Source organism: Xiphophorus couchianus, chromosome 18 (genome assembly GCF_001444195.1).
Source record: "Xiphophorus couchianus chromosome 18, X_couchianus-1.0, whole genome shotgun sequence".
NCBI classification, from domain to species: Eukaryota; Metazoa; Chordata; class Actinopteri; order Cyprinodontiformes; family Poeciliidae; genus Xiphophorus; species Xiphophorus couchianus.
Window position 1 is genome coordinate 21,950,639 of NC_040245.1, and position 27,701 is coordinate 21,978,339.

The following is a 27,701-nucleotide window of genomic DNA, read 5'->3' on the forward strand; positions in this document are numbered from 1 at the left end:
TGTCTGACCTTGAACTCAAATATCAAAACAGCAGAAAGTAAAATTGAGAAAAACCCAATACATGAAGAAAATATGTACTCTAAGTCTTTAGGAAGTTAAACTTTTCTTTATCGTTTGCATGCCACCAACATGTAGAGTAGAACCCTTGAACATGAACCCATTCGAACGGATGTATTACTGAGTTATGGGATCCTTTTCATGAGAAGTTTGAATAAGCTGATTTTTTATTCTTGAACTCTAAAATGTAGTCTTAGAGCACAGCTGTGAACAAGCAATCAAACTCTGATGCAGACCAAACAAGCTAGCTCTGTTCCTCCTAAAAACCTGGGTCTCTGGTGCAGTTTGAACGCATACGTGAACGCTAAGCGGACCAGAGACCGCTCCAAAACCAAGAAGCGGACTATAACGCCGGATATACTGCGTAAATGCAACCAAGAAATGCATGAGTTCAGCACTAGCGGGAGAAATGGCTCCTGGTCTAATATCAAAGCCAAAAGAAAAATCCTACAACCACTGAAATCTCACGCCACTTCATTTTTGTTTACATTTTGTGAAGAAGGAAGTTGCGCTCAGTGTCTTCTTCAGATGTTTTCTTGCCGTTTCCTTCAGTGGTCCTTGATCCAGCGCCACCTCAGACGAGGGGGTGTGCTTCAAAGGGTTTGGTCTGTTTGAGTGCAGTGTGAAAGCGAACCGTACCAGCTGGAAATATAGCAAATGTTGCAATTTTGGCCCCCTATCAAAACAAGTCTACCAAGTTATCAGGTGTGGAAACAACCTTAGCCTACTTTCATTAAGCAGGTCATGATAATCAACTTAAATTTTTTGCTGAGATTTGATTTTTGGCATAGCCACTTATACTACAAATTAAATGTGACTTCATTCAGACTTTTTTGTGAAAAGTTATAGCCACGTTTATCATTGTCTAGGAACAAAATTAGCCCAAACTCAAACAGATAAGTTGAATTTACCAGTAAAACTACTAAACTAAACAATCTAAGCAGGTCATGATACTCAACTTAAATTTTTTGCTGAGATTTGATTTTTGGCATAGCCACTTATACTACAAATTAAATGTGACTTCATTCAGACTTTTTTGTGAAAGGTTATAGCCACGTTTATCATTGTCTAGGAACAAAATTAGCCCAAACTCAAACAGATAAGTTGAATTTACCAGTAAAACTACTAAACTAAACAATCTTTTTGGAAGTTTGTTATGTGGATACTGTTCAGGCCTCTACTGTCATTTACCGTAGAGGAAATGTTCAATAATTTCAGTAACCCATTCAATAAGTGAAACATGTTATATATTGTAGATTAAGTACATACAGACTGATTCTTTCAAGACTCTATTTTGTTAACTATGATAATTTCCGCTTACAGCAGATGAAAACACATTATTTAAGATTATACTCTACTACATAAGATCACAGAAAAATATATTCAATACCAAAAGGTGGGCTTAATAAAAGCCCACATTTAAAGTTTGTTATTTTTGATGGGTACTTTTAATGCTCCAAGGAGTTTTGCATATGTGTATATGTGGGTTCTCTTTGGGTACTGGATGAGAATCTTATCAACCAATGACAAAGGTTAGACATTCTCCCACAGCGAAGCTCCCACTTTTATTCAGGGTTCACCTGATGTCTTAAGAACAGCTATTGTCCAACTCTGTCCAAGCAATCAACGGAATTGGTATAATGCTCAAATTACTTTAAGAAATTAGAATGTAAATCATAATAAATGTCTTAAGGTGGCTCCCTTTTATACGTTTTATACTTCTGGCTATGTAAATCTACAGGAAACACCTTTGTGTGCAGACCTGGACGTAGACCGGCGAGTACAGCTGAGATCTTTGATCGTTCTGTCACACTCCCCTTTCATTAGCTCCCCAGGACTCGGCTCTGAGGTTTAATTTCATTGTGGGAATAGGAGACAGAAAGGGTCGGGGTGTGATTGGACACGTTAATTATAGTCTGACTCGCAGGTCAATTCACGGGGTCTCTCCGGTGCTCCACGAGAAGAAGATTTGAATGACTGAATGAAAAATTTGAAGGATTTTCATTAGATCGCTGTCTAATACATAATTTAGTCCCAGTTAAGTCCACGAGGATCGGCAGCACAGGCTCCTGAACACACACTCGACGAACGTGAACATATGTACACACTTTTTTTCCCCCTCCTGTCGTAGCGTAAACCTTTTTCAACCAGGTTAGGAAGTTACTACTGGAACAAAGCATATAACAAACACTGATCTAATCTTTCATTTTCTCTCCGTCTCCTTACTCGTCTTTTTCTCCCAAGACGAATAGTTCTGATCACATGTCTCGCTGTTTACCACAACCCAAATGTGACGTTCCAGGCCGACTGACAGAGTGAGTGAGAGAAAGTGACCCTAATCGTGGCGTATTTCTCTGGCACAATTATCTTCTCACTCCGCCATCCATTCCTCCCTCCTTCCCCTCTATCTCTTGGTCCCTTCTCAATCACTCCCTCGCTCCGTTTGCGGTCGAACATAATTTGAGTGCAATTAACTTCCCTTAAAAGCCCCGGCTGCTTTAAACACTGTGAATTAGGGGGGAGGCAGACGCAGGGACATCTTGAAGAGGTTGGGGGAGACGCAGGGAGGTAAGAGGAGACAGCATGAAAGTCAATGTCGTCAGTGTAGGCAACAGAGAGGTGTGTTTGACCTCACTGGTGGAGACAGTAAAGCACTTCAGCCGGCCCTGTTGCTGCCAGTGAGTTGTCACTGTACTGTACCTTGTAAAGACGAGGGGATTCTCCAGCTGCTGCGCTGTTGTTTTCTTTTTCTGCTTCATTTAAGATGTACAAACTGTGAAAACCTGTGCTTTACTCTTGAGTTTTCACCAAGTTGTCCATCTACGGATATCACTGAATGTCTTTATTTACCCAGCATCAATGCATCGGTATAAGCATTTATGGGTCAGATAATGTAAAAATTATTTTACACACAAATTTGCACAATATTAAGGCTAAAACGATACAAGCAATCGTGATTTATCGATTGTAGAAATAATTGTCAAGGAATTTAGTAATTGATTGTTACCAGGAGTGCACAAACTCAAAAAAGGCCATTTGGACGGCACGATCAGAGCAGTAATTAAGTCAAAACTGCATAAAAAACAAATACATAGATTTTGCAATTAAAACAAAAAATCTTTATCTGTAAATATGTTCAACCCAAAACTCCTCAAATGGCCTTTTTTTAATCCTCACTTGATTTAAATTCTATTAATTAAAACATGTCCTATTAAGTACCTTTTGCTATTCATTAATTAATCCAAAAAATAATCAACGCATTAGTAAGCAGTTTTTTGTTACCTCCAGATGCATCCTTTGCTAAAGGAAACACTAAAGGACACTTCAAGAATGCTATACTATTACATTTTTTATTTTAATTAAATTATTTGCTCATTTGCATCTGTGAGTGCCTTTCTAGTAAAAAATGGCTTAAGTGGCCAATTTTTTTTATCCTACAAATCGATTAATCGTCAGAATAATCAATTACTAAAATAATCGACTACTAGTTGCAGACTAACATAAGTATATCTTTTTCAATCACCACATTTGGGTGATTTGCACTGCATCACATCTGTTTCTAGTTCATCATTTCTGTTTTTATATGTTAGTAACACTTTTATGACTCATTAGAAAAGAGTTTTTGTTTGTGAGTTTCAGTATAAATCATTTAGCGAGCAAACAAATTAACCACCACAATTCTTGTTTTTTTTTATGTGATTCAGCTTCTAAACCTCACATGTCATCTTTTATAACCATGTTTGAATGCTTAAATGTATAAATTGTTTAAAAGAAGAAAAAAGTAAACTGAATGAGTTGCAACACCTTGTACATCTGGTGTCAAAACAAGTTATCCAGTTTTACTTTTATTCATCTCTATCTTTTTTTATTCTGTGGGTGGTTCTTTATTTCAGCCTAATTTGGGCTTATTATGCAACTTATTATGAATCCATTCTCTTAAAAATGTTATGTGGGTAAAGTAAAAGGGACAAATGGTCCTAAAAGTATAATTATTTTCTTTTAATTTTCATGGGAAGGTTCTTAATGAGACATGTCACACAGATGGAAACATGTAGCCTGAAGCTGAAGTTTGATTTCTCTAAAGAATTTTTACTTTTAATTGAAGATTTCAATCCAACGGCAAATTATTTCATCATGCACACAAGCACACAAACACACACCAAATGCACACTAAACTGCTTTAAATTATGCAGTTATATATATTTAAGTCATATTCAAATCAACATTTATCTAATAAGCTGTTTTAAACTATTAAAATTGCTGGAAAATTTAATCCGTTTCATTTACTGTATAAAAAAATGCAAAACTTCTGTTCCCATTCTACAGCAGTAGATTCAGTTTCACTTCAGTACACTTATATTGGGAAAGTCAACAACAAATAAATTTCAAGGCACTTTTGAGAACCAACAGATCTGATTAATAAATTGAAATCTATCATTTGTATAGTCACATAGACATATTCACTTTTCAACTAGAACTGGTAAAAGGTTTCCAAACCATTTTAAGGAAGTTTTTTTTTTTTCTTGAGATTTTGCCTTCACTTTCTCCTACGTCATTGTTCACATCAGGATTTGGCAGAAATGCCCTTAAGCCATTTGATGTGGTTCAAATGTTTTGGGAACCTTTCTATAAATCTCTCACAATAAATTGTGAATTATTGTTATTTGTCAACAATAATTAATTATTATTAATTGTTAGTTATTACTTAGTCAGTCCTCCAAATTTAACAGCGGCCATCAAGGCCAAACAAAGAAATTTTGATTTCGTCAGATCACAGGACACTTCTCCAGAAATTACGCTCTTTGAGCACATTTACAAACTCCAATCTGGCTTTTTATGTTGGTTTTGGAGTAATGAAATCTCCCTTTCTGATTCAGCTCACATCAGTTTCACTGTGGATAATGAAACTCTCTTACCAGCTTCAAGCAAATCTCTGCACTGGTTTGTTTTTGTTGTAGGGCTGAAGAACATATTTTGAACCAAAACACATTAATCCCTTGGACTCAATCCCCATTTTCTTCCTGAACATGATAATGGTGTGACATCCTCACGCTGTTTATTGTTTGAACTGATGAACTTTGCACCTTCAGGTACCTGGACATTGTGTCCCAGGATTAAAACATCTGGAGATCGTTAATCGTCTTTCAGACATCTTGGATGATTTTTTACGATTTCTCCGTGACATCACAGTGGGAAGCAGTATGTTGAAGATGCTTTCCTTCAGATACACCACGAAATGTACCAAATTAACTTATAACCATAGAAAGTCATTACAATATCATCAAATTGTTTAAATACAGTAATCTTAGTCCATGTAACTTACTGAATTTGAAGAAATTATTTACAAATATCTTATAAACCATTTTTCTTTCCAGATTGTTTCTCTTTTAGAAAACATTTTCTGAACATAAAGTCAAAGGGGAAATGGATGAAAATGAAACTTTAATTTTAATCTTAGATCTCTGTAGGAACCACTAATGGGTTATTGATGCTGATGCTTTTCTGTGCTCTCAATAACCCCAGAAATATTAGAAAAGGTTTTGGTTGAAATAAATCTGGCTTACGTTAGAATGGGACATTTATAAAAAGCAGGAAATAGAGGAAAAGTGTCCCCCAAAGCAAAATTTATTCAATAAAGTGTTATTGAAATATAAATGATTTCAACAAGTCCTTGAATGTACACACATAGACATGCACACAGTCACAACTACACACACACAACAGGAATGTACATCAAGGGTCATTTTACTTTTCCTGCCTTTAGCCTTTCCTTTTTGTTTACTCCTTCCATACTCTGCTTCTCCTCCATCTTTCTTCCTCCGTCGCTCTCTCAATCTCTCCTTCTGTCTTTCCTCTCTGTGAAGGTCATGCAATTGATTTTCCTCTGTCTATTCATTTTTCAAGACTGGCTTTGAAACGTGGGAAGCAGACAAAAGCCACTCTGGCCCCTCCTCTCCTGCCCACTCCATCCCTCTTCTCTCCTCCAGCCTTCCACCTTACTTCCCTCTCCGCTGGCCCTCGTCCATCCAGAATCCATCCGAAAGGGAATGTGGAGGAATGCGACCCCCCTCCCGCACCACCTCCATTCTCACAATCCCCACCACCGCCCTCCGCCCCTCTTCCTCCAGCCTCTTTCTGTCTTTATTCCCTCCACATTTGTCCCTTCTCCTCCTCTCCGGCCTCGCTTCCCTTTCAGCCACATCTCCGACCACATTCCACTAACGGAATTAAAGTCATGCATCACACTTAAAACCCTGCCAATGCATCCTGGGTAGACTTGTTGGAACTGATGTCCAAATTAGCTTTCCATTTTTAGTGCTGACCTCATGGCACGGCAGCCTGCTTGAAATACTACTTAAACATAAAAAAAACATATTTCAGATATCAGATCCTGGCCGCGTAGACAGTGGATGTTAGAGAAACTCCGAGTGGGAATCTTGTTTGCAGAAGGTCTCTTATAACCAGTAACTTTCATGTGGTAGATGCAAAACCAGCTATTTACTCTAAAAAAATGTGAACTTTGTTTAAGGAGTTTCTGTCTCATTTCTCCTTTTTTGAACAGCAGTTTATGAACAAAGACATAGTGCAGAGTCCTGAGGCTACAGCTAAAGTGTGCTGCATATGGAAATAAAGCAAACAGATATAGATATGGTCTCACTTTATGTCCATTAGGTGAAAAACATACTGTAAAATATTATAAACAAGTAGTAAATTTCCCTCTTGGTAACAATAAAGGCTTTTAAAAAATACCTTGCCTGTGTCTAGAACGCTTACATACAAAGCGACGGCTGCTTTGTCTTTAGCAAGTGACGTTGTCTGACGTACTGTCCTTGATTTGAAAACATCCAACTTAGTGATAAAGTTCCTAAAATAAATAGTATTTTTGCTCGTATTTGAATGTATTAAATGGATCTATATGTGTTGCATTTTATTTAAAGCTTTTTTTGCAGGGACAGGTTATTAATGCCACTTATTGATGTTACCATGTGATTATGTTGAAAATATACACACACAAAAAAATCAAGAAAAATATTTTTTTTTCCCAAGCAGTTCTGACTCGATTCAGAGTGCATCATCTTCAAAGTAAATACTGACAGACTTGCACACTTATTTCTAACCGACTCTCATTGCATTGCCATTTTATGCACAATAGCAGCACAGAGATATGCAGAGCAGTGGGCAACTTGGTTCTAATTGCCTTGCCCAGGGGTACAGAGACATATGGCAGAGGAGGAAGCTGGAATCAGACCATCAACTTTGTGATTGTAAGACAACGATTCTTCCCACAGCCACAGTCCCACAGTATTTTATTATTTATATCTTGAGATGTCAAAGAGGTAAATGACACCGGGGGCACAACACTCACAAACCCACAAACTCACAAAACATACTTACAATGCTGGCAAAAGTTAACAAGAATACCCGTTATGGCATAGCGATGATTATTAACATCAAAATAAAATGAGCTTGTTAGGACTCTGTCACATAAATACTTATGATAGAGATTGTTCAATGGCACAATGACAGGATTTATCCCTGACTTTTGAAAGATTATGAGACTCATTTGTTTATGTTCATATATATATATATATATATATATAATTATTTTAAAGTAGAATATCAATGCAACAGTGGGTTGGTTTGTCCTTCAGAAAGGACAAGTCCAGAAAGTTTGCAAAGCATATTTTTAAAAAAATAGTAACTTTACATAAAGGGCCGTACAAATATAGGATAAATAAAAAACTAACTTAAGAAATTAAAGATAAAATGGTCACAACAGATGAGGTTTGTAGCACCAGCCACTTTCTGCTCCATTGCCCATTAAATGAAGCCTAGGCGCAAGTTCAAGCTGGAAGACTTCCGCTCCACCCATTCCATCTAATTACTGCGTCATCTTCATCACTGGACCTCGACCCGCCTTCTCCAATCTTCAATCAAGCTCTGTTAAAAGGCTCCACACCCACGCCGCCAGTTGCTTTCCAGCTTTGCTCAACCCACCTCCTCCCCTTCTCCACCAGCATTTCAAGACGTCATCTTTCCCAACCTCCACCACCAGTGTCGGGCCCCGGGGGGAGTATCCCTATTCAGCGTTGATGGGCTCATCTGAATTCGCCGGAATTCACTGCTCAAATCTCCAGCCGGGGCCCGAGCGCCAAAGAACTGTTATTCATTTTTTGTCAATAAATTTCCTAATCGTTTATTCTTTTCTGTCTGAGTCTCTCCAGATTGAACTGGGTGTAGATGAAGTGGACTGCGGTCCTAGAACCTAATTAATCTTAATTCTAATCTGGGGTGCTTTCTAGAAAACTGCACTATGTAGAAAACTGCCTCAGGCATGTCTGGTCAAACATCCGACGAGCAAAGGAGAAGGACAAATTAAGAACATTTACTCTTTTACATTTGAGCAGAAAAATGTTTTCTTTTTCAAAACGTTAGTGCAGATATAGTGAATTCATCAGCTTTGTATTTTGTACATACTTGTTTTGTACATAGATTAATATAAGAATTAATTGAATTCTGTTAAAAATCTGTGTTTTCTACAAGCTGCTCCAGGATGTGAAGCACTACTGTGCTGGTTGTTATTGTTCTACCTACTTTACTCAAAACATTGCAGTACATATTGTTGTACGACATCCTACATGCCTCTACAAAAAAGTCTTAAACTAACATGGATAGCGTTTGTTCAAATAGTCCAATTAATTTTGATCAGGCAAGGACGCACACTCAAACACACACAAACACACATTTCTAATTGTATTGTAGCTACATTGTTTCCCCTCAGTAATGGTAGCAATTAAATGGGCTGTATAATTACACTGTCCTCGTTATGTAGTTAATTTCTGTAATTACAATTTGCACCAATCGTATCCTCCCTTTCTGTGTGTCATCTGCTTCTCTCTTTTTTCCCTCTTTCAAACACACAACCCATAAATTAGATTGATACTCGTGCACTGCTTTGAAAAGTATGCATTTTCATTTGCACATGTGGCGCTCTTAAAGCCATGTGAAGGAGCATGTTTGTGCGCTTTTATACATCCAAGGTAATTAAAATGACTAAACTGAATAAATGACCAGCTGACCAAGAGAGAGAGATTCAAGCCAAAGAAAACATACTCAAAAGGGTTTGCATTCTTTGTTAGCACAATTATCTCTGTTTTATTATTTTAGGAAAGAGATTGTGCAAAATTTCACAATTATGGAAGCAAAATTAACAACTGCTCACCGATAAATTAATTTATTCATCTCATTAAAAAATGCTTGCAAATGAATTTAATTTCTTTGGTTGGAACTAAAGAGAATTCATCCAAGGTCCAAAGTCTCCACAGGTTACCCATCTGCAAGGCCAGACTGCTATTTTCATTATTGCGCTGCTTCTTACTAATTTAATTCTGATGAGAAAGTTCTTGCAAGGAACTTAGCAAAAAATAAGCAATCAGATTTGATTACAGCGAGTTCACAACAGTCACAAACAAATTAACAAACAGATTTTCACTAATTCAGTATGGTAAAATAGAAACGGTAAAAGTCTAGATTCGATCCCAAGCATCTTCTGAGGGGGTCCAGTCAAAACATGTTTAAATGATCAGTACCAGGAATCTTTGACCTCTTCTGTGAACAGAGGAGTTTCCTTCCTAACAGCAAGAGTTGCAGCAACACGGTTGCTGGTTGGAGCTGCATGTTTTGGACTGCTTCTCTGGCTTACACACAAGCAAAAGCCACTTTGACCTTTTTATTGCCTTGGCTGCGAAGTCCAACACATCAACTTTGACTCATCTTTATTCCTACACAAAGAATACATTAAATCTGAAACAAAGGAATATGACTGCATGTTTTGTTCTTGAGTTTGAGTTTTCTGGGTCAGGGGTCTGCAACTCCAGCCTTTGCATGCCGGCAGTTTTGTTTCCGTCAGATTGTCATGCAAACTTTTCAAATGTCACAAAAGAGAACAAAAAAAGGAAAAAGGAAAATAAGAATAAGTCATCTTGGTTTGGAGCGAATCAGCCAGGTTGAGCAGGCCATAAATTTGTCAGAGGTTGAAGATACGGTTAGGTGTAATGAGCAAGATGCAGAAGTTGTAAGCATGAATCACACATCTCAGAAAAATGGGGAGTGTTCATTTAGAAAACACTATATGACATTTCTCACAGTTTTGTGTCTCTATGGGGCACAAACCCATCAGTGGATGGTTTAGTTTGCTACATCAGAACTTAATCAGCATATGTGTTTCCATTTTCCCTTTTGGACATTACCTTTTTATGAAAAAGCCAAAAACCACCTCAAGCAGCCATAAAAATATTTTAGCGAAATTGAGGAAGATATTTAAAATTTTGCCAGTACCATCAACTGTTCCTGAAATGCACATAAAATAAACATTGCTGGAAACACATAGTGTCCTGTAACTTTTTCTGCTCTAACCATGAATCAAATGGCTGAACTGCAGCATGTCAGCAAGCTTTGCAAAGTCCTGGTCATTAACCATTCATTTGATTCAGTTGTGTTGGAGACACATCCAAAATTGGCTGGATAGTGGCGCTTGATGAACTAATAAATCCTTTCAGTTTCAAAACTTGCAACTGTAACACGACTAAGTCTGGGATTAATCTAGGTTTCTTGGTTTCTAACTTACCTTTGTTGCAGTTGTTGTCTCCCTCCAGCAGAGGGCTCCATGGTGGGTCTCCTTGACTTGCAAAGGTGCGCATGTGTAGATAGCTGATAGTCAGCCGAATGACTGACGCTTTGTCGAGCTGACTCGTGATGGCCCCTGGCAAAGGCAGCATCTTAGCCAGCTCAAAGAACTCAAAGTTCTCCTTCCCCCGTCGAGAACGAGCTGCATTGCGAGATTTCTCTTTACGCAGGTTCTGGAGACTGAGAAATAAACACAAGTGTATTACAAGTAGATTGAGCAAGAGACTAAAGAAAACTTAATGGACAAATAAATGCATCAAGAGGAAAAAAAACATAAAAATTTATAAACTGATGTTCAAAATCTGAGCAACTAGCGTGAATATCTCTTTTTGGCCATTTATATGGTTTTCCAACCACATGGTTTGAGTTTTAGATCTGGTAGCATAAGGCTTTTGAACTTGTAGTCCATTATTTTGTATAACAGTTTGGTTTCATTGTACACAAAAGCTGATAAGTGTGGTATGCATTTTGTCAGGCTCTCAAAGTCAATAATTTACAGAGCTCCTTTTTTCTGCAAATACAGCTGCAAGTGTTTAGCGATATGTCTACACCAGCTGTGCACATACTGTAGCGAGACTGAAATTATTACCAATTCTTCTTTGTAAAATAGCCTAAGCTCAGTAAATTGAGTGCAGAGTATCTGTGAACAAGTCTTCCTGCAGAATCCCACTTGGTTTTAGGTCAGGACTTTGGGCAGACATTCTAACACACACATTTACTTTCATCTGTCGTGCGTCTAGGGTTGGTCTCCAGCAGAAAAATGAACTTCAACCTCGATCTGTTTGACCACTTTCAAAGGCTTTCTTCAAGAACTGTCTTGCAGTTAGCTCCCCATTAGCTCTGGCTGGCCTCTGTGTCCCTGATGAAGAAAAGCATCCCTCCAGGATAATCTTTCACCAACAGGGTGGGTTGTTCAGACGACTTTATGTTATTGTTTTCATCACATATAGTGCTTTACACGTAATCTGGAGAAGTTAAAAACGTCTTCCACCTGTTTGCAGATTCATATAAAGATTATGGGAGTTGCTTTTATTTTTGGATGATGGACTTAACAGTAGCCTGGTAATGACCAACCCTCCTGTACTACACTTTGCTTCGTCCAGAGGGTCTAGGCTCTCGGCTGTTGAGAAATGATTGCTTCCTCGTGGCGTGGACTGTGTTGAGGTTTTAAATTTTACCCAGTCACTAATGTTTGCCTGTGACGTATGTAATGCGCTTGAGGCCAAGAAGCTTACTGCTAATGTAAATTCAATATCCACTGAACGGCTTTGTTCACACCTTCCACTGCTATTGCAAAACTACAGTAGGACTACAATTCTAAAACAACGCAGAAAATGTATTTCATTTGAGTCAGATGTGCTATAAATTGACAATCAAGTCACAATGATCAGAAAACAAAGAGGTACTGTATGAAATGAACTTTTAGTTCAGAGTCATTATGGATTAGATATTGTGATATCAAAACTGGATTTGTGAAAGCTACAATTTAACTGATAAACTGACAAAAGATGGATGAACTTTTACTTTGCTGTCTTTGTCAAAGATTGACTAACTTTTGGTGCTGGGCGGCTCAGCTGACAGCATGTGTGCACCATGTTGAGGGGCTGTAGTCCTGGACGGGGGTGTCCTGTTTGATTCCTGGTCTCGGCCCATTGGCTGCATGTCTTACCCTTCTCTCTCTTGTCTATGAAGTGTTCAATACAATCTACTGAAGTCTAAAAAAGTGAGTCATTTGGTGGAAAGCGATTTGTTCATCTTTGTGAAATGGCTTTTATTCTAATCTCTGTGCGGCTATTTTTTAGTCAGTCTTTGATTTCTATTTCTATTGAAGCTGTGGGTTACCTTGTACAGAATTTATTTTAAACTTTGTAGGTTTTCAGTAACAAAACATAGCAAAAACTGAAAAAGTTGGTTTTTTGCAGGATTTTTTTTTTCTGATGTCTTCCAGTCTGTGTCAGTGTTTATTTAGAGCAGTTTTTTCATGGCACATAATGTGTGTTATGGATCATTCAACAACACTTCCAGCCTGGTTGTACAGTATTCATTTTAAACCTGAAATACTGTAGTTGCCTGCAATAAAAGTTTTAGCTAACAAAACACATCAGATTTTGATGTCAACTCTTATCAACCAACATTAGTTGTAAAAAAGATTTGAAAAATCTTAAAAAGTTTTCCAAGGTTTCGGTTTAGTACTGGCACAAGTTTGATGAATGAATGAATCAGTGTGACAAATGTCCACATTTGTACTAAACAAAATATAATTAAGACAAAGAGTTTTATTGGATCCAGCTGCTGCAGAGAAACAATCACCTGAAGACGAGCCTGATAATTACAAACTCTCCTCTTCTTTTATCCACTCAGCCAGAGTCCTAATAATACTATTTGCTCTAAAATCCATATGTGAACCTGTGCACACAATTTCTCCCCTGCCTATCGCTCCTTTCCCTTCCCTCCCTCCCTCCGTCTAAATCCTCTGCCTCTCCCTCATCTGGTCCCGGGCTAGTGAGCTGTAGCTGTGATTGAGGGATCAATAGTGGAGGGAGGGGCAGAGTGACAGAGAGCGGGGGGTTGGGCGGAGGGAGCTGGGCCTCAGGTACCCTGTCTCTGTGATTGGGTATTGACTCTCCTCAATGGGGCCTGAGTGGTGGAATTATGTTGTCACAGCCACTTCACAATTTGTGTCAGTGCAGCGCTGGAATAAAGTGTTTGTGTGTACACGGGTGTGATATTCTCTTTTGAGTCTATGGGGTTTTCGCGCCGAGATTTCCAGCGTGCGTGTGCAATAAAAAGTGTGTTAAATTTGTGTGTGCAGATATGGTTATATCTTAATCAGGTGGCACAGCTGCTGTATTTTTCGCCCCCATAACAAGTGAAATCGGTGTGTCTCCCTGCAGTGTGTGTGGACTCATGCTGCCAGCCCGTGTAACATCTCATTATTATACTGCCTCGACCCCAGCCACCGAGAACAATCAATACGCACACATTGATTCTGCTTAGTTTTTATATCCGCCTGTAAATGACTGCCCATTAATAATTCCTGCCAAATTTACTTAATCTCCTTTAAGGGGAAGGTGCAGGGGGTCCCGTGTCTGACAGGACTGGCAGGTGAGCACCGGCGCAGGTGAAATGTAGCGCTGAGCAGAACAGACTTACGTCTTCTGTATTGTGTTTCACTGAAGGGGAACTCTTTATCAGGCTGTCAGTATGTGCAAGGGTGTCAACCCATGGATTTCACCTTGTGGAGATTAATTCATGGGCATGCTCCCAGGCTTATATTGGTCTGTGTGGGCGTGTATGCGTATGTGTGTGTGTGTTAGCATTTCTCATCTTGCAAAGCCCATTTGTCCAACAAATACTTACATTGTGAGGTGCTGTTTTTGGGTTGAGGGTTAGGTCTATGACAAATTAAGTTTAGGTGATCTTTAGAGTTAGGCATGTACTTGTAATTGTTAGGTTTGGGGCTTGGGCCAGGGTTGGGCTACAGAAATTAATTAAAAATTAGTGGAAGTCAATGCAAAGTCCTTCACTGCAAAAACACAAACTCTTACTGAGTACTTTTGGTACAGTTTCTGGTGGACAAATAGCTTAAAACACTTAAAATAAGACAAAACTAACTTACAAGTATCTTCTCAGCAAAATATAGGAGCTTGTTTTTAGTCAATAATTTCTTAATGAAGATGAAAAAGTACTAGTTATGAGCCAGTGGAACATATAATGAGTAAAATAATCTGCCAGTTGAACTAGTACTTTTACATCTATATTAAAAAAATATTGACTTAAAACAAGAACCCATAAACCTTCTGAAAAGTTACTTCTAAATTAGTTATGTCTTATTTAAAATCTACAAAGATAACTGCACTAGAAACTAAAACACTTGGTAAGATCTTATGCTTTTGCAGAGAGTGAAGATAGAAATATATAAATAGATATACTACGTGTGTGTGAGTGTGGGTTGGAGGGTCTTACCAGGGTAGTGTAGGAGGTTTGGCGAGAAGTCCTTGAAGGAAATCCCACTCCACACTCACACATTTCCCCTCGCTGACAAACGGCATGCTCGCCATGCTTGCACCAATCCAGCGCCTGGCGCTGCTCCTTAACGAAGGCTGCGGTCGGTTCGGATTGCGACAGACTCAGACCTGGAAATTCAAGAGAAACGGGTAAAGTGTAAGAAGTAAATTAACCAGGTGGCCTTGGTTCAGTCATCAATATTTGCCATAAAATCCTCATGATCTACTTAAAGTTTATGAGCAGAGAGCACACATTCGAGTTTGAGGATCTGAAATTTATTACGTACTGTAAGCTTTTGTGTTTTTGTCTAAAAATGTGTCTGATATTTTTGTATAGTAGTCCAAAGTATTATCAATTCAGGGAAGAACTGACACTTACTTGGATCTTTTGGCATGTTACTAATAACAAAAATATACATTTTGTCCTAATTTTTATTGCTGAGTCTATAGAAAATACCCAAAATAACAGTTTGACAGACGTGGAGGTTGGATTTTTGCACCTACAAGGTGATTCCCGAAGGACTCTTTGCTGGAAACTTGGCATACAGTAGATGGATGAAGTGAAGGGCCAGGTGCATGTCTTAGGTCCTGTCTCAGGTCTTCACTATATTTTTTCCCTGCTATTCCTTAGGGAAATCTCTTTAAAATACAGTTCGTCTGCTGGAGACAGTCTTTTCTAGGCCTGATGTTTTTCCCTTTTTCTTTTCTTTTGGTTATTTTTCCTGGACGTTATTGCAAGATCTCCCAAGATTCATCATGTTTGCAGTGATTATTTTAAAGGGGACCTATTATGCAAAATTTTTATTTTTGTATATTCTTGTACTTTCATTTGGGTCTTTACTGCTTCTAGAAAGAGTCATAGCACCAAACAGGATCTGAGAAATGTTAGCAAACAATGGTAAAGAACATGTCCTGTACAGTGAATAGACCTATCTTAATTTGTTCACAGAAACATAATAAGTTTTCTTTAAGATGTTCAAGAACTTGACTGAACATCTATACATTTAAACAAACATAAAGGTTGAAACAATGTCAGATGGCCTGTGCAACAAATGACATAACAAAAAAGAGAACTTTGTCTTTACTTTTGTAAATATTCTATTGAAATACACATATTTTCGGTTTTTCTCAAAAAGCACCGTGGCTACATCTACGTGAAGCGATACATTCTTTATGTATGCATGCTTGTGACTTATCAACTAATAAACATCTGAAGGTTATGGGCAGCTGGTCGACAAAATGTATTACAGTTGTGATGCATCAATAAATTGATCTGTGATTAGAGATGGGTTTTACTCTCATCAGTTCTAGCTGTTGTTCTGGAAGTGGAATAATAAAATAAACATTTATTTTCCACATTTTCATCAAATGCAATTGGAAAACTCATCCATACTTTATTTGGTCTGTGTTTGGATCTTCATGCAGAATGTTTTGAATTTCATAAACATCAGATAAAGGGCATGGTCATATGATGGAAATGATAGATGGGGCTAATCTTGGAGAAGAAAGAGAGAACGAGAGACAAAAAGAGAGAGAAAGAAGTGTAATGGTTGCACATTGCATCAACTATAAACGACGTTCCTGTCTGTAGTTAAGAAACCTTATCTCTACACTAGGATGCTACCACCACCATGTTTCCCATAATTATGGTGCGTTCAGGGTAAAGTGTAGTGTTGGTTTTCTGCTACACATAGCACTTTGCATGTAGGCCAAAACACTCTTATCTGACCAGAGCACCTTCTTCCATGTGTTTGCCGTTTTTCCTGGCTTATGACAAAGTGAAAATTGGACTTATTGTCTTTCTTTCAACAATAGATTTTGTCTTCAACCCTTTTCCAGAGTTTTAATTGTAAAAAAAAAACCCAGCCAACAAAGCATGATTTTCCTCCCACTTCACATTTACGCACTACTTTGTGTTGATTTACCAACTCTAAAGTAAAATAGAATACGTATACATTTCCAAAGTGACAAAAGCGTTCACAAATATGCATAGAATGACCTCACTAAATGCCCCATTCACAGAAAAAAAGTTTGCAAACTAGTGACTGTGGTTTCAACCAAATATCTCTACGGACAAAACACATTGTCCACTTCCTCTATTTGCTGTATTGTGCCAACGTTCAAAACTCCTGTCATAGAATCTGCCAGTTTTCTCTGTGGTCTTCAAACACCGCTCTGCTCCTCAACAGTTTGCCTCCCCTCTGTGCTGTGTTGACATTTAAAGGGCTGCTGTGGCCCCCAGCACCTCAGTGTCATGCCCTTGGGCCTCACATGCCCCCTTTCTCTCTCTCTGCCTCTCCATATCTATCTCCCTCTTCCTTCAGGCTGGATGGATCAGCACAATCACGTCAGTAGAGCTTTGCCAGGGCAAAGGAAAATGGATTATGTCTCGAGTTCGAGCATGGCTATGCTGACCTCGGCTAAGAGGGGTCAGCAGAAGCCGGGCAGGTTTGGCAGATATCATTTCACAAATCTGACCTTAAACAGCCAACATTAAATGCAAGCGAGAAATCTTCTTGGACAGATTTCAAAGGCAGACAAGTCAATAATCAGTTTCACAAAGAAAGACAGAGATCGGGTCATCTTTCATTGTTTTATTCTGTCTTTAAGCAGCTAAAGCGAAGAGCAGAAAAGTAGGATGTCTATTTCTAACATGATCCGAGGTCAGCCATGTAAAAGCTGGCCTTTGTGGGCACAGATGTTGTATGCGTTCACATAAATATTTAAAAACTTCAGCATATGAACGACATACAGTAACAGAGCTTAATCCACAAAATACAGAGAGAAGTTGACTACCTGAGCGAGGTAGTCAGTTTTTCCTGACTTTAGTTTGGTTATTTTACAATGAAGAGACTTGCTGTTCATTTACAATCTGGCTGAAAAAGTTGCATAATAAACCTGGATCTCTGTGGCACACGACTACATATAAGAAAAAAAGAAATGGCAACATGTGAGATAACGGAGAAAATTCTGGAGTTCATTTGGGTGGCACGCCCCTCCACCACTTGTTGCTGCGCACTGGCACTCAGCTGGCAGGAACAACAATCTTACACTTTAAGCTCCTCGCAAGAAAAAAAGAATTAGTTGTTTGCAAATGTTTCTGGCTCCACCACCAATCACTCCAACTGACTGGTGGAGTGACTGCAGGCTGACTACCACAGCAGATAGCTCAACCAATTAACCAGCTAATTATAGCTACGTTACTCTGTGAAGAGCAGAATCACAAAAAAGGTATGGAAATGACGAGTAAATTAAGCTGATCAGTATTCTACATTTTTGCTTTTTTTGTAAATAATATTAAGCTGTTAATTTCACCATTAGCATCCAGAGAAAGTCTCATAACGGCTCGTACCAGGTTGTAATTTAAATTTTAGCAATTAATCCAAGTTTTGAAAATTATGAAAAGCTCTGCAAAGTAATCACAATATTCTTTAGATATTTTTAAAGTTGAATAATAAATGATTGGTGTTTGTGCTGTTTCTCTTTGAAATTACATTTAGTATCTTGTAAAAAATATATAAAATTTAATCGTGTCAGGTTCAGAACCGAGGTATATTAAGGTTTTAAAAAGTCGACTTAAATGCCTTTCAATGAGTTGAAAAAAAGAGAGCCAGACCGACCAGATGAAGTTTTCTACAACTTTGTGTAGTTCACAGTGAGGAAGCGCTCTCCCTCATCTGCTGCTGGGTCCTGCCAGTGCTTCAATATTCCCTTGCTTACAAGAAAAACAAAATTTTGCTGTCTGGACAAAAATGTGACAATGATAAAACAGAGATAGGCATGGTCTGGAAACTAACGCAGTGAAACCAATCACTGCTATTAGAACAACGCTGTTTTAGCAACTCGGCTATACAGGCAGATACCTCAATTAATAACATTTTGGCATATTTGCAAAGCTTTAGAAAATAAAATTAAATGTTCTGCACAATAAACACTGGAAATTAACTACTCAATTTATTTGGTGTTTGATCCTACATTTTTGGTTTGTTCTAAGGCATAAAAAGTACTATAAACCAATGCTATTGTACAGAAACAATTTCACAATGGCCTATGTCATGTTGGTACAACTGTTTGACAAACGTGGTTAATTTTCCAGCCTGATGTTAAGCCCCTTTTAAAGTATTCCCACTGCCATCATATTCATTCACCTACAGCGGACCTATATATTTTAATCCCATAAGTGGAAAGCCGACAGATCTCTTCCTTGGGAATCTGGGAGAGTAGACAGGGTCAAGCGGAGGGCAGTGCACCTCTGTCTAACAACTTCACCTTTGCCACCTTTTCTGCCTCACCTGGATAAATGCTCTTCATGCCAAATTAGGCTGTGTGGGGCTGGACGGAGGGATCAAAAGGAGACACAGACAGGAAACCGTTTTCACAGCCTCACGCTCACACACACATACGCAGCCAGCCTCCAGCCCATACCTGTGTGTTTATCTCTTAATTGACCCTATCTGTGCTTATCTAATCTGCCCTCCCCATCTTTCTGTCTCAAACTATCTCTGCATCTCTCACTGAGTCTGCCTCTATCTGAGCGGACACAGGGCCGTAATGGACAGGAGCCTCCACAGTAATTATTCAATCAGCCTCATAACCTTGTCGCAGGTTGGGCGGCCCATTAATGCACTCGCTCAAATGGACCCCGCCACATTGACTGCTAATGCTCGGGCTAGCCGTTGCAGCACAACAGGCTGAATGTCAGACATGTCATTCAGCTAGACGGAGTGTGAAACCCCCCCAATCGAGCCAGGCTTTATGCTGCCGCTGCGCAGCGGGAAACATATAGGACAAGCAAGGTGCGATTCCTGTAAGCACCAGGAGTAAAAAAAAATATACTGTGTTCACAGCTGTGGAGATCAACTACCATCAAGTGTGACCGCAGGTGCTCGAAATGTGTTGCTGCTGTACTATATACTCGTTAGTGTTGCGTATGTGTATATATGTGAGGGTGCCTTTGAGACCCCCACCCTATAAAGTCATGCTCTCTTGGCAATGTGTCAACAGCAACAGAGAGGAGGGCACCGCGAGCGAACGTTCGTTCGCAAGCAGCTCTTTGCTGCCCGCTTGGCTCCGGCTCTGTTTATTTTCAGCGGGGACGTTTAATTAGGGCCTCCAGCTGTCAGAGGTTCGTTAGCGCGCCCCTCCTCTTCCCCAAGCTGCCCCTCCCCGTAGGGAGTCAGGAGTTAAGGCAAATGAACACATTTAAGTCAAACAGCACGCCGACAGACAACAGCCCCGCCGCCTTGCCACCAGCTCCCCTAGGTAGGGGCATGGTTGTTTTATGCCTCATCTCCACAACCCCTGGGGCCCAATACCGAGTCTGGCCAAGACTGCGAATGCAGAGGCACAGGAGCTCTCATTGCCCACTAGAGATTACATGCACACTGCAGTCATGCGAAGGTGAAGAGCAGAAACAAGTCTGAGCAAGCCAATAGTTTGCAGAAAATAACAAGGATTTCGTTTCTGAAGGTTTCTGCTTTTAATTTTTTGTCAAAATTCTGCAGAATTATTCATCAAAAATATTCTATTCAACTTTTTTTTATCCATTTATCGCATGCTGTATAGGTATGGGTGATATGAACTTCAATTTTCTTTTCAAAACAGTGGGTAATTGTGGTTGATATAGTGGTACTTTTTCTTTGTTTCTGTACCAGCATAAATAAACAAAAAAGCATTGTTCAAATTCTCATCATTATAGAAACATTTCATTGCTAAGTATCTGCAGACAGCTCTCCCCTAGTTCTCTGTAGCCCATTCCTCTTTAATTACATCAAACGTAAAAGGTGAAAATGGCACACACATGCAACAGCAGTGTGAGATATTCCCTTGAATAATTTCTTATCAAATACAGAGCGCTCAATATCATGGAAGATGTTGAAAACATGGTTGGCTGTAACATGAGCAGAATATTTGATGTACTTAGTTTTCTATCTTTGCCTTTCATGTTGTTGAGTGCTTGTAAATGAGTGTCTGGAGCGTCCGGGGAGATGAAGTTTGGTATTCTGGTTGGAGGGCTTGAAAACTACTTATCATGCATTACGGCCGCGGTTGGACCTGAGGATTTGGAAGTCAAAACACTTTTTAATGTACAATTTTTCAGCCGCTGATCAATCAACAGCTGCTGGACATGAAGATCTACCCCCCTTCCACCTTCCCTCCCGCTATTCCGACTCGCTCGGCATTCCGCTTCCGTAGTGAAGCTTCGGTTGCTCTTGACCTTGACAGTACTGGTTGATTCCCAACCCAAGGTTCTCTTCAACTCTCAGGGGCCCCGGCGTCCGCCACCCCCTCCCCAGAAGAACGTCTCACACTCCCATCATCTACAATCCGCATCCCCGCCCCACCATCCTTCGCCCTCTTCCCCTCCCCCTTCTTTTTTGCTCCTCCGCGGCCCTTGCTTGGGTCATTAATTATCTAATGGAATCAATACGCCGTTAGATTTGACCAGCGTGACCCCGCCCGCCCCCAGGTATCTCTGCAGTGATGAGCAAAGGAGGAGCTGCTCTGGGCTGGGTGTGAAGGAATGATGATAACAGCCAGCACAAGGAGCAGCATCCCTAAAACTGAAGGAGCGCAAAATAAAGAGATCAGCAAATAAATAAATGATTAAAGAGGGATAGAGGGGTGGACGGAGAGCACACAGGGGATGGGGGAAGCGTAAGGAGAAAAAAGAAACACAGGAAAGGAAATGATGAACAGATGAGGACGCTGGCAAATAAGTAGAGAGAAAGAGATTTGTTAATGTTCACCTTCTGTAATCAATATCTATTCCCGCCTCTTCTTTTATTACGGAGAGCTTTGGTGTGCGTCTTTGATGTTCGCTCCTCACAGGCGTGCGGCAACACCGAATGTCATAATTATCGTCCTCTACAGCCCAGGACACACATAAGATATCCCCAGCTGTACCTGCACACATAAACTACGAGGCCGAAACAATAAGTGTGCAGAATAGCTTTTTTGTCTTAATCTCAAAAAATGCCTCACGTGTTTCAAAACTTAAAAAGAGGTGGACTAAAAGAGGGCGAACTTTGTCTCACGATGGATGTTTTATGGAAATAAGAGTTGTACAGTTATTAATAATTGTATGACTATATTTCATGAGTCATACTGTTTGCTTACTGTCCTTTCAGTGGGTAAAAGAGAAACTAACAGTGACAAAAGTTTTCTTTGGTGGCATAAAGGGATGGAGTGCTGCCTTTCCCCCCACCTATTGCCATACACTGCCAGTCAGCTGGCTGCAAAAACTTCTAAACATTCAACTTACAAAAAAAAGAATTAGGCTGTTTGTCAATATTTAATGATTAAGGTTTTGATACAGTTAACAGGGATTCTGCAGGTTTTACCAACTCAAATTTAAGACTTTTTAAAACTACTATGAATGAAATTTAAGACCTGCATTTCCAAGGAAATGTACAAATTTCATCCAGCCAACTGGAGATAAATTTGCACTTAACCACTACAGACACAAAAAATCTAACTAGCTAGCAAAGGTATGTTAGCAATGAGTTACCAGTAACCTCAAGTCAAAGAAAGCAATAAAGATGTACAGTATGTGTGCAATTCAAACATTTGCATGACAGAAAAGCCCCGCGAGAAAAAAAAATACATATAGAAAATATGAGACTGAATTGTTCTGCTAAGATAAAATTTAAGATCTGTAATTAACATATTAAAGGCAAAGTTTTTTAGGGGCTTAATTTTAGATAGATGAATTTTTTTAAGGATGTGCACACACTCTGGTGAAACTTTATGAGGAGCTGCTCAGTTAAATATTTCATCATGAGTTCAAGTAGCGTCCAAGAGCTCTGTTGGATATGACTGATAAAAAAAAACAAACTAATTTTCAAAATCTTTTTTGTCTGGGCAACAAAAATTATGAGGTCTGGCCGAACTTACTCAGCCATAAAAGAAAATATCCATGGACGTCCCAGTGTGTGGAGCTTGTCATGACAAGTGACAATAAAGAGAGGTCAAGAACATTTTAGAGCTTCTATAAAAGCAAACAAACATGGAAAAAATAAGAAAGTTAACAGAAAAGTCTCCTTTCTGACTGTGGAGGAGTCAGCCGAATGGATTCAACCCTCTATCCAGGGCAGTAGATTGTAAATCCACTCTTGCAAGACTTCACTATAACAGCGCTGACCTCTAAATAACCACAGGCCAAAGAACGCCACACAAGGCCACTAACTCAGGAGTAAAAGTACACACTGTGAAGAAGCACACATGCTTAAGCGAACATGCTGATGAGTGTGATAAACATGTCAGAAAGCCTGATGATAGCTGCACAAGTTGTGTGGGTGTTCACTTCTGGAAAGCAAAACTGTCTTTGAAAGAAAAGTGTTTGAAACTTGTTGCTTTGTTTGAATATTTTAATTTCTGTTTTAAGCTGCGGAATCATGAAAATGTCAAAAACTCAAACAAGCCGCAAAACTGATATTGGACTTTAAAGGGGGAATCTGCATGCCTTTACATTTCCTGTAATCTCCAAATGCATGCGTGTGTTTGAGCGTGCACAGATCCCTTCAGGCGTCTGTGTGAATGACAGCGGGGGTTATGTAAGGAGCCACAGCGGGGCCGGAGTGGACAGTCCAACCGGAGATCAGGTCAGCAGAGTGTGACACTAAACACATCTCCCTGACACCGCGCTGACACCCTCTGTCACAGACCCACACACTGTCTGTCAGCGCTCTTCACACACACACACACACCCCAACACGCACACACACAATCTCTTGCACGGCAAGAAGAAAAGAAGTGTGCGAGCAAAGAAGTGTGCGAGCGACTGTCTGTCAACACACTGACCACCTCAGAGTGTGTGTTTCTAAGAGAGCAGCAGAGAGAGGAGAAAATATCAAGAGATAAAAGAAACAGACGGAGAGCAGGAGACAGGGTGTTTACCTGCCGAGCTGAAGACGGCGATTATAAGTCACGAAAAGCGAGCATTTGAAAAATTAGGCCAGAAAAGAAAGAAACAAGCTTACAAATGGCATTAAATCCCATTTCGTCTCCTAACAGCCGCAGCAGGTAACCGTTGAAGACCAATTACCACAAACAAAAAAAGTTACTTTTCTAAAACAGCTACAATCTTCCATCATACCCCTTCACTTCTTCTTGTTAAAGTCCTTTCAATGGAATGCCAGAAAAAGTGGGTGCAGAACAGTCCTGTCCCTCCTTCACCTGATGCTGCACACTGCTGATCAGCTGGCTAAAAGATTACTTTTACACATTTTTCTTGCTTACAAAAATAACAGTCATGATATTGAAACTGAAGGAGTACAATCCATCACTCTGGATAATGTCCTGGATAGCATTATTATACCAATGATCAAAAATAAAGCAGCATCATGTCAAACATCCTGGTTTTTCCAATTTTGTACCGTCAGGCCTTGGTATTTTTATTCAAGGGCATCATCCCATGTGATTCTCATACTCCATGCGTAGTCAGGATATATTTTATCTTTCGCGAGCTTAACCCGAGTTCACTTCTTCTGCCTTTGGCACAAACCTGCACCTCCTTAAATACAAAAAAAAAAACTAAGGAAATAAACTTGTGTCTGGCTCTCATAAAAAGGGCCTAAGAGAGGTCGCAAGCAAAACATCCTGCACATGCAGTTTCTGAAACGGATGGAGAGGCTCAGCGGCTCAGGAGGCTGGGGTATAAACCGTACCATGCAATGATTCGCTTTGGACTCTGGCTCCTTTTGGAGCCAATCTGTGCTCAAGCAATTACAATCCTTAAAGTGGAAACATTCACAGTGTAATGAATCTTAAAGTACATATTTCTTCAACGGGGTTAGGTACTGAAAAAAAAAAAAAAAAGGATACTTGTTCTGAAATTCCTTTTTGTCTCCAAACATTTTTGACACCTCATCCACATACATCTGAGCGAGTTTATGTTGTGGGGGAATATATCTGCAAAGCACCTGCATCCTCAGCAGGTGTGGATGCAAATGAACTTGTCGGCGGTGCTTGAAACAGAGCACAATTTACACAAAACCCACCACATAAATTTTCGGATGGGCGTGCACATATTTACATTTAGATCGACGCATAGGCTTAAACAGAATCGGATTGAAAACGTTACCTAAATGTAATCGAGTTTGACTTTTGCTTCACTTATCAAAGAGAAATAATATTTAAAAAGACATAGAGAGGGGCGGGGGAAAAAAATGAAAACATGGGTTTCCTATGTGATGGTTTGATGCTGTTATTTACTTTACAGCAGCAGTGAAATGCTGCCTGTTTGTCACAGTCATTCTGCCAATTTGGACCACCTGCTGCAAAACACCCCGAAGGCAGCGAATGCTACCGAGCCAGTAAGCTGTGACCAATTCAGCCTCTGCAGGTGGAGACGGGCACACATGCCGTTCACTCTGAGCCTTCCTATCTCCAAATAGCAGACGCATTCAAACAAGCACGGCGAATATAAAAGTACGCGATTATTTGGCTTATCTGAACAGCATTGAATTTGGTTTGCTAGTTTAAACTGATGAAACACACAAAGAAGTTTATGTAAAAAAAATAGAAATAAAAATAGAGAGTAAAGAAAGAAAAATGGATGTTGTGCCTCCAAGGGACGACAGTTTGGTTAAATTGTACATAATAAGTCCCATCCTCTCACTCAGTTATATGGAAAGAATGTCAAACTTTTTAACATTAAGGTCATAGTTGTTAAAATTTCTACAATTTATTCACAAAATCCATCAAAAAGTTTTGTGCTCACAAGTTTTTCTCATTTGAGAAGAAAAAAGAACTTTGTTGATGCCTGAAAGTTTTCACAAACCTTTATCTAGTTGGATAAAACAACAAATCAGTAGATCAAAACACATTTCTGACTGAAACTGAAAGTTTAAGGATGAGAATAACTTTGCAAGTATGTGTCCAACTGTGCGCATCCGGCAACGGTGTGCGCACAGCCGCACGCCTGCATGCGTGTGTGTGTGGACTGTAAGTTGTTAGATCCATTATCTACTCACCTGACGGGCATTTCCAGTCCGCGTGCGGTTGATCTGATCCACTTTGTTGTCTTCCTCTTTCTCCTCCCCCTCCCCCTCCCCCTTTCCTCTAAGGTGCCCCCTTCTCTGCCCTGGCAGTGCCCACCCCACCTCCGACACCACCACCACCTCCTCCTCCTCCTCCAGCAGCAGAAGCAGCAGCGCCCCGAGCTTAGACACAGCAAACAGACGCGGTGTGTGTGAGCCAAAGGGGGGCCGGCTGGGACAGTCAGGAAGGGGTGGGCACCGTCAATCCCCTCACTTTCACAAAAGCCGTGGCCGCGCAGCCGGACGCATCCCGTTGCAAGAGTGTGTGCCTGTGACAGCGGAGGAAGGAGACTGTGTGGAGGCGTGTGTGTGTGTGTGTGTGTGTGTGTGACGAGCTGATGCGGCTCTCCCCGGCTCTCGGAATCACTTCACTAACACTCTGCTCCGCTGCGTCTTGGAGATGGACTCGGATTAGGACACAGCCAGTGTGAGAATCTCTTTCTCTCTGTCTAACTCCCTCCCACCCTGCCTTCTTCCAGCCGGCGCGCTCCCTCCCACCCTTCCTCTCCGCCGCTCACTCATTCACTCTCCTCGCTGAGCTTCTTTCTTTTCATTTCCTCTTGGGAAAGCCGTGCACACCAGTTGTCTCTGCCTTCAGCTGCTCCCTGCCTCCCTCCCTCTCAGTCACTAGTAAATATAAAAGGCATGCTTGTACAGCCCCTCGCCTCGGCTTCCCTCTGACTCTCCCTCCCTAACTCTCTGTGTCTCATGCTTTCGTTTACCCCCACCTCCACGAGCTCTCCCCCTCTCCTTTTCCCCTTTCTCAGTTTCTTTCTCACTGTCAAAGCTGCCTTTCAAATGCTGATTAGCAGCAAAAAAAGAGAGAGAGAGAGACACACACAAGGAAGGAGAGAGGATGCCTGAAACAAGTGGGAGATTCCATCACATTCAAACAGATTGCACAATGTGACTGGCGTTCTGTAAACACTTGTTTTTGTCACTGTAGGGGGGCTTCCACACTGACTGGACACTTGCTAGAGCATCAAAATGAATTACGAGGACATTTTGCTCTGAAAATTTAAGATTCCCTCTCTTTGGAAACTTATCTGTATCCAACATTTCAATCAAACATCAAAAAGATTCTGAATTAAAATGACTTTATTTTATTTCAACATTTTCCAGTGTCAAAATCTTCTCATCTAAAACTTTTTCTTAGGGTCTGCTATCGGTTTTGACCACTTTAAAATTCAAGACATGAGGATGATTCATTTATTTTCTGATTTTTGATCCCTGTTTCAGTTCAAAATTTACGTGAACGAAAAAAAAAAAATCAATCAAAGTAACAAGTACCAATAACAGTGTAAATTATATCCAAATACACTGACTTTAAAAATGTTCATAGGTTCTTCACATTTTTCCACATCTTATCACAAAACTACAGCCAAAACTAAATGATTTGCATTTTTTAGGTAGGGAACGGTTCAAATACAAATCTGAAAAAGTATGCCAGGCTTATGAGACAAAAATTAAACATTTTAGAGGAAATTGCTACGTATGAAACAAAACTGACACTGCACTGTACCCTAAACACAACATCCCCACTGTGAAACATGGTGGTGGTAGCATCATGATGTGGGAATGCCTTGAGGGGAAGATGAATAGAAATAAATCTCAAAAGAAAATTGGTCAGGGCTGCAAAAGCCTTAGGACTGGGACAGAGATTAGCGACACATGAAGATATAAAGATATCTTCATGTGTTACAGGGGCGCAGTCGAATGTGAAGCAAGACTTGAAACTACATGTACACTTTCCATCCAATCTGACTGAAGTTAAATGAATCATGTATATTTTTTCTTACACTTAATTATGTTCTACTTTGTGTTGTTCTATCACATAAAGTGCCAACAAAATACTTCAGAGTTTACAGCTAATCACTGTGAAAATGTTCAATGGGAATTTTGCAGGGCT

General features: G+C 39.9%; 1 protein-coding gene across 1 annotated transcript in view; it reads right to left on the reverse strand.

Moving 5' to 3' along the window:
* npas1 (neuronal PAS domain protein 1) overlaps positions 1 to 26,262 on the reverse strand; it is a 56,907-nt gene extending 30,645 nt beyond the window's left edge. The window contains exons 1-3 of the mRNA XM_028044612.1: positions 25,727 to 26,262; positions 14,710 to 14,879; positions 10,685 to 10,923 (exon numbers count right to left, since the gene is read on the reverse strand). Of these exons, the coding sequence (XP_027900413.1) occupies positions 10,685 to 10,923; positions 14,710 to 14,804 (334 nt within the window). The 5' untranslated portion in view covers positions 14,805 to 14,879; positions 25,727 to 26,262. The remainder of the gene's footprint in view (positions 1 to 10,684; positions 10,924 to 14,709; positions 14,880 to 25,726) is intronic.
* Between the last annotated feature and the right edge of the window lie 1,439 nt (positions 26,263 to 27,701).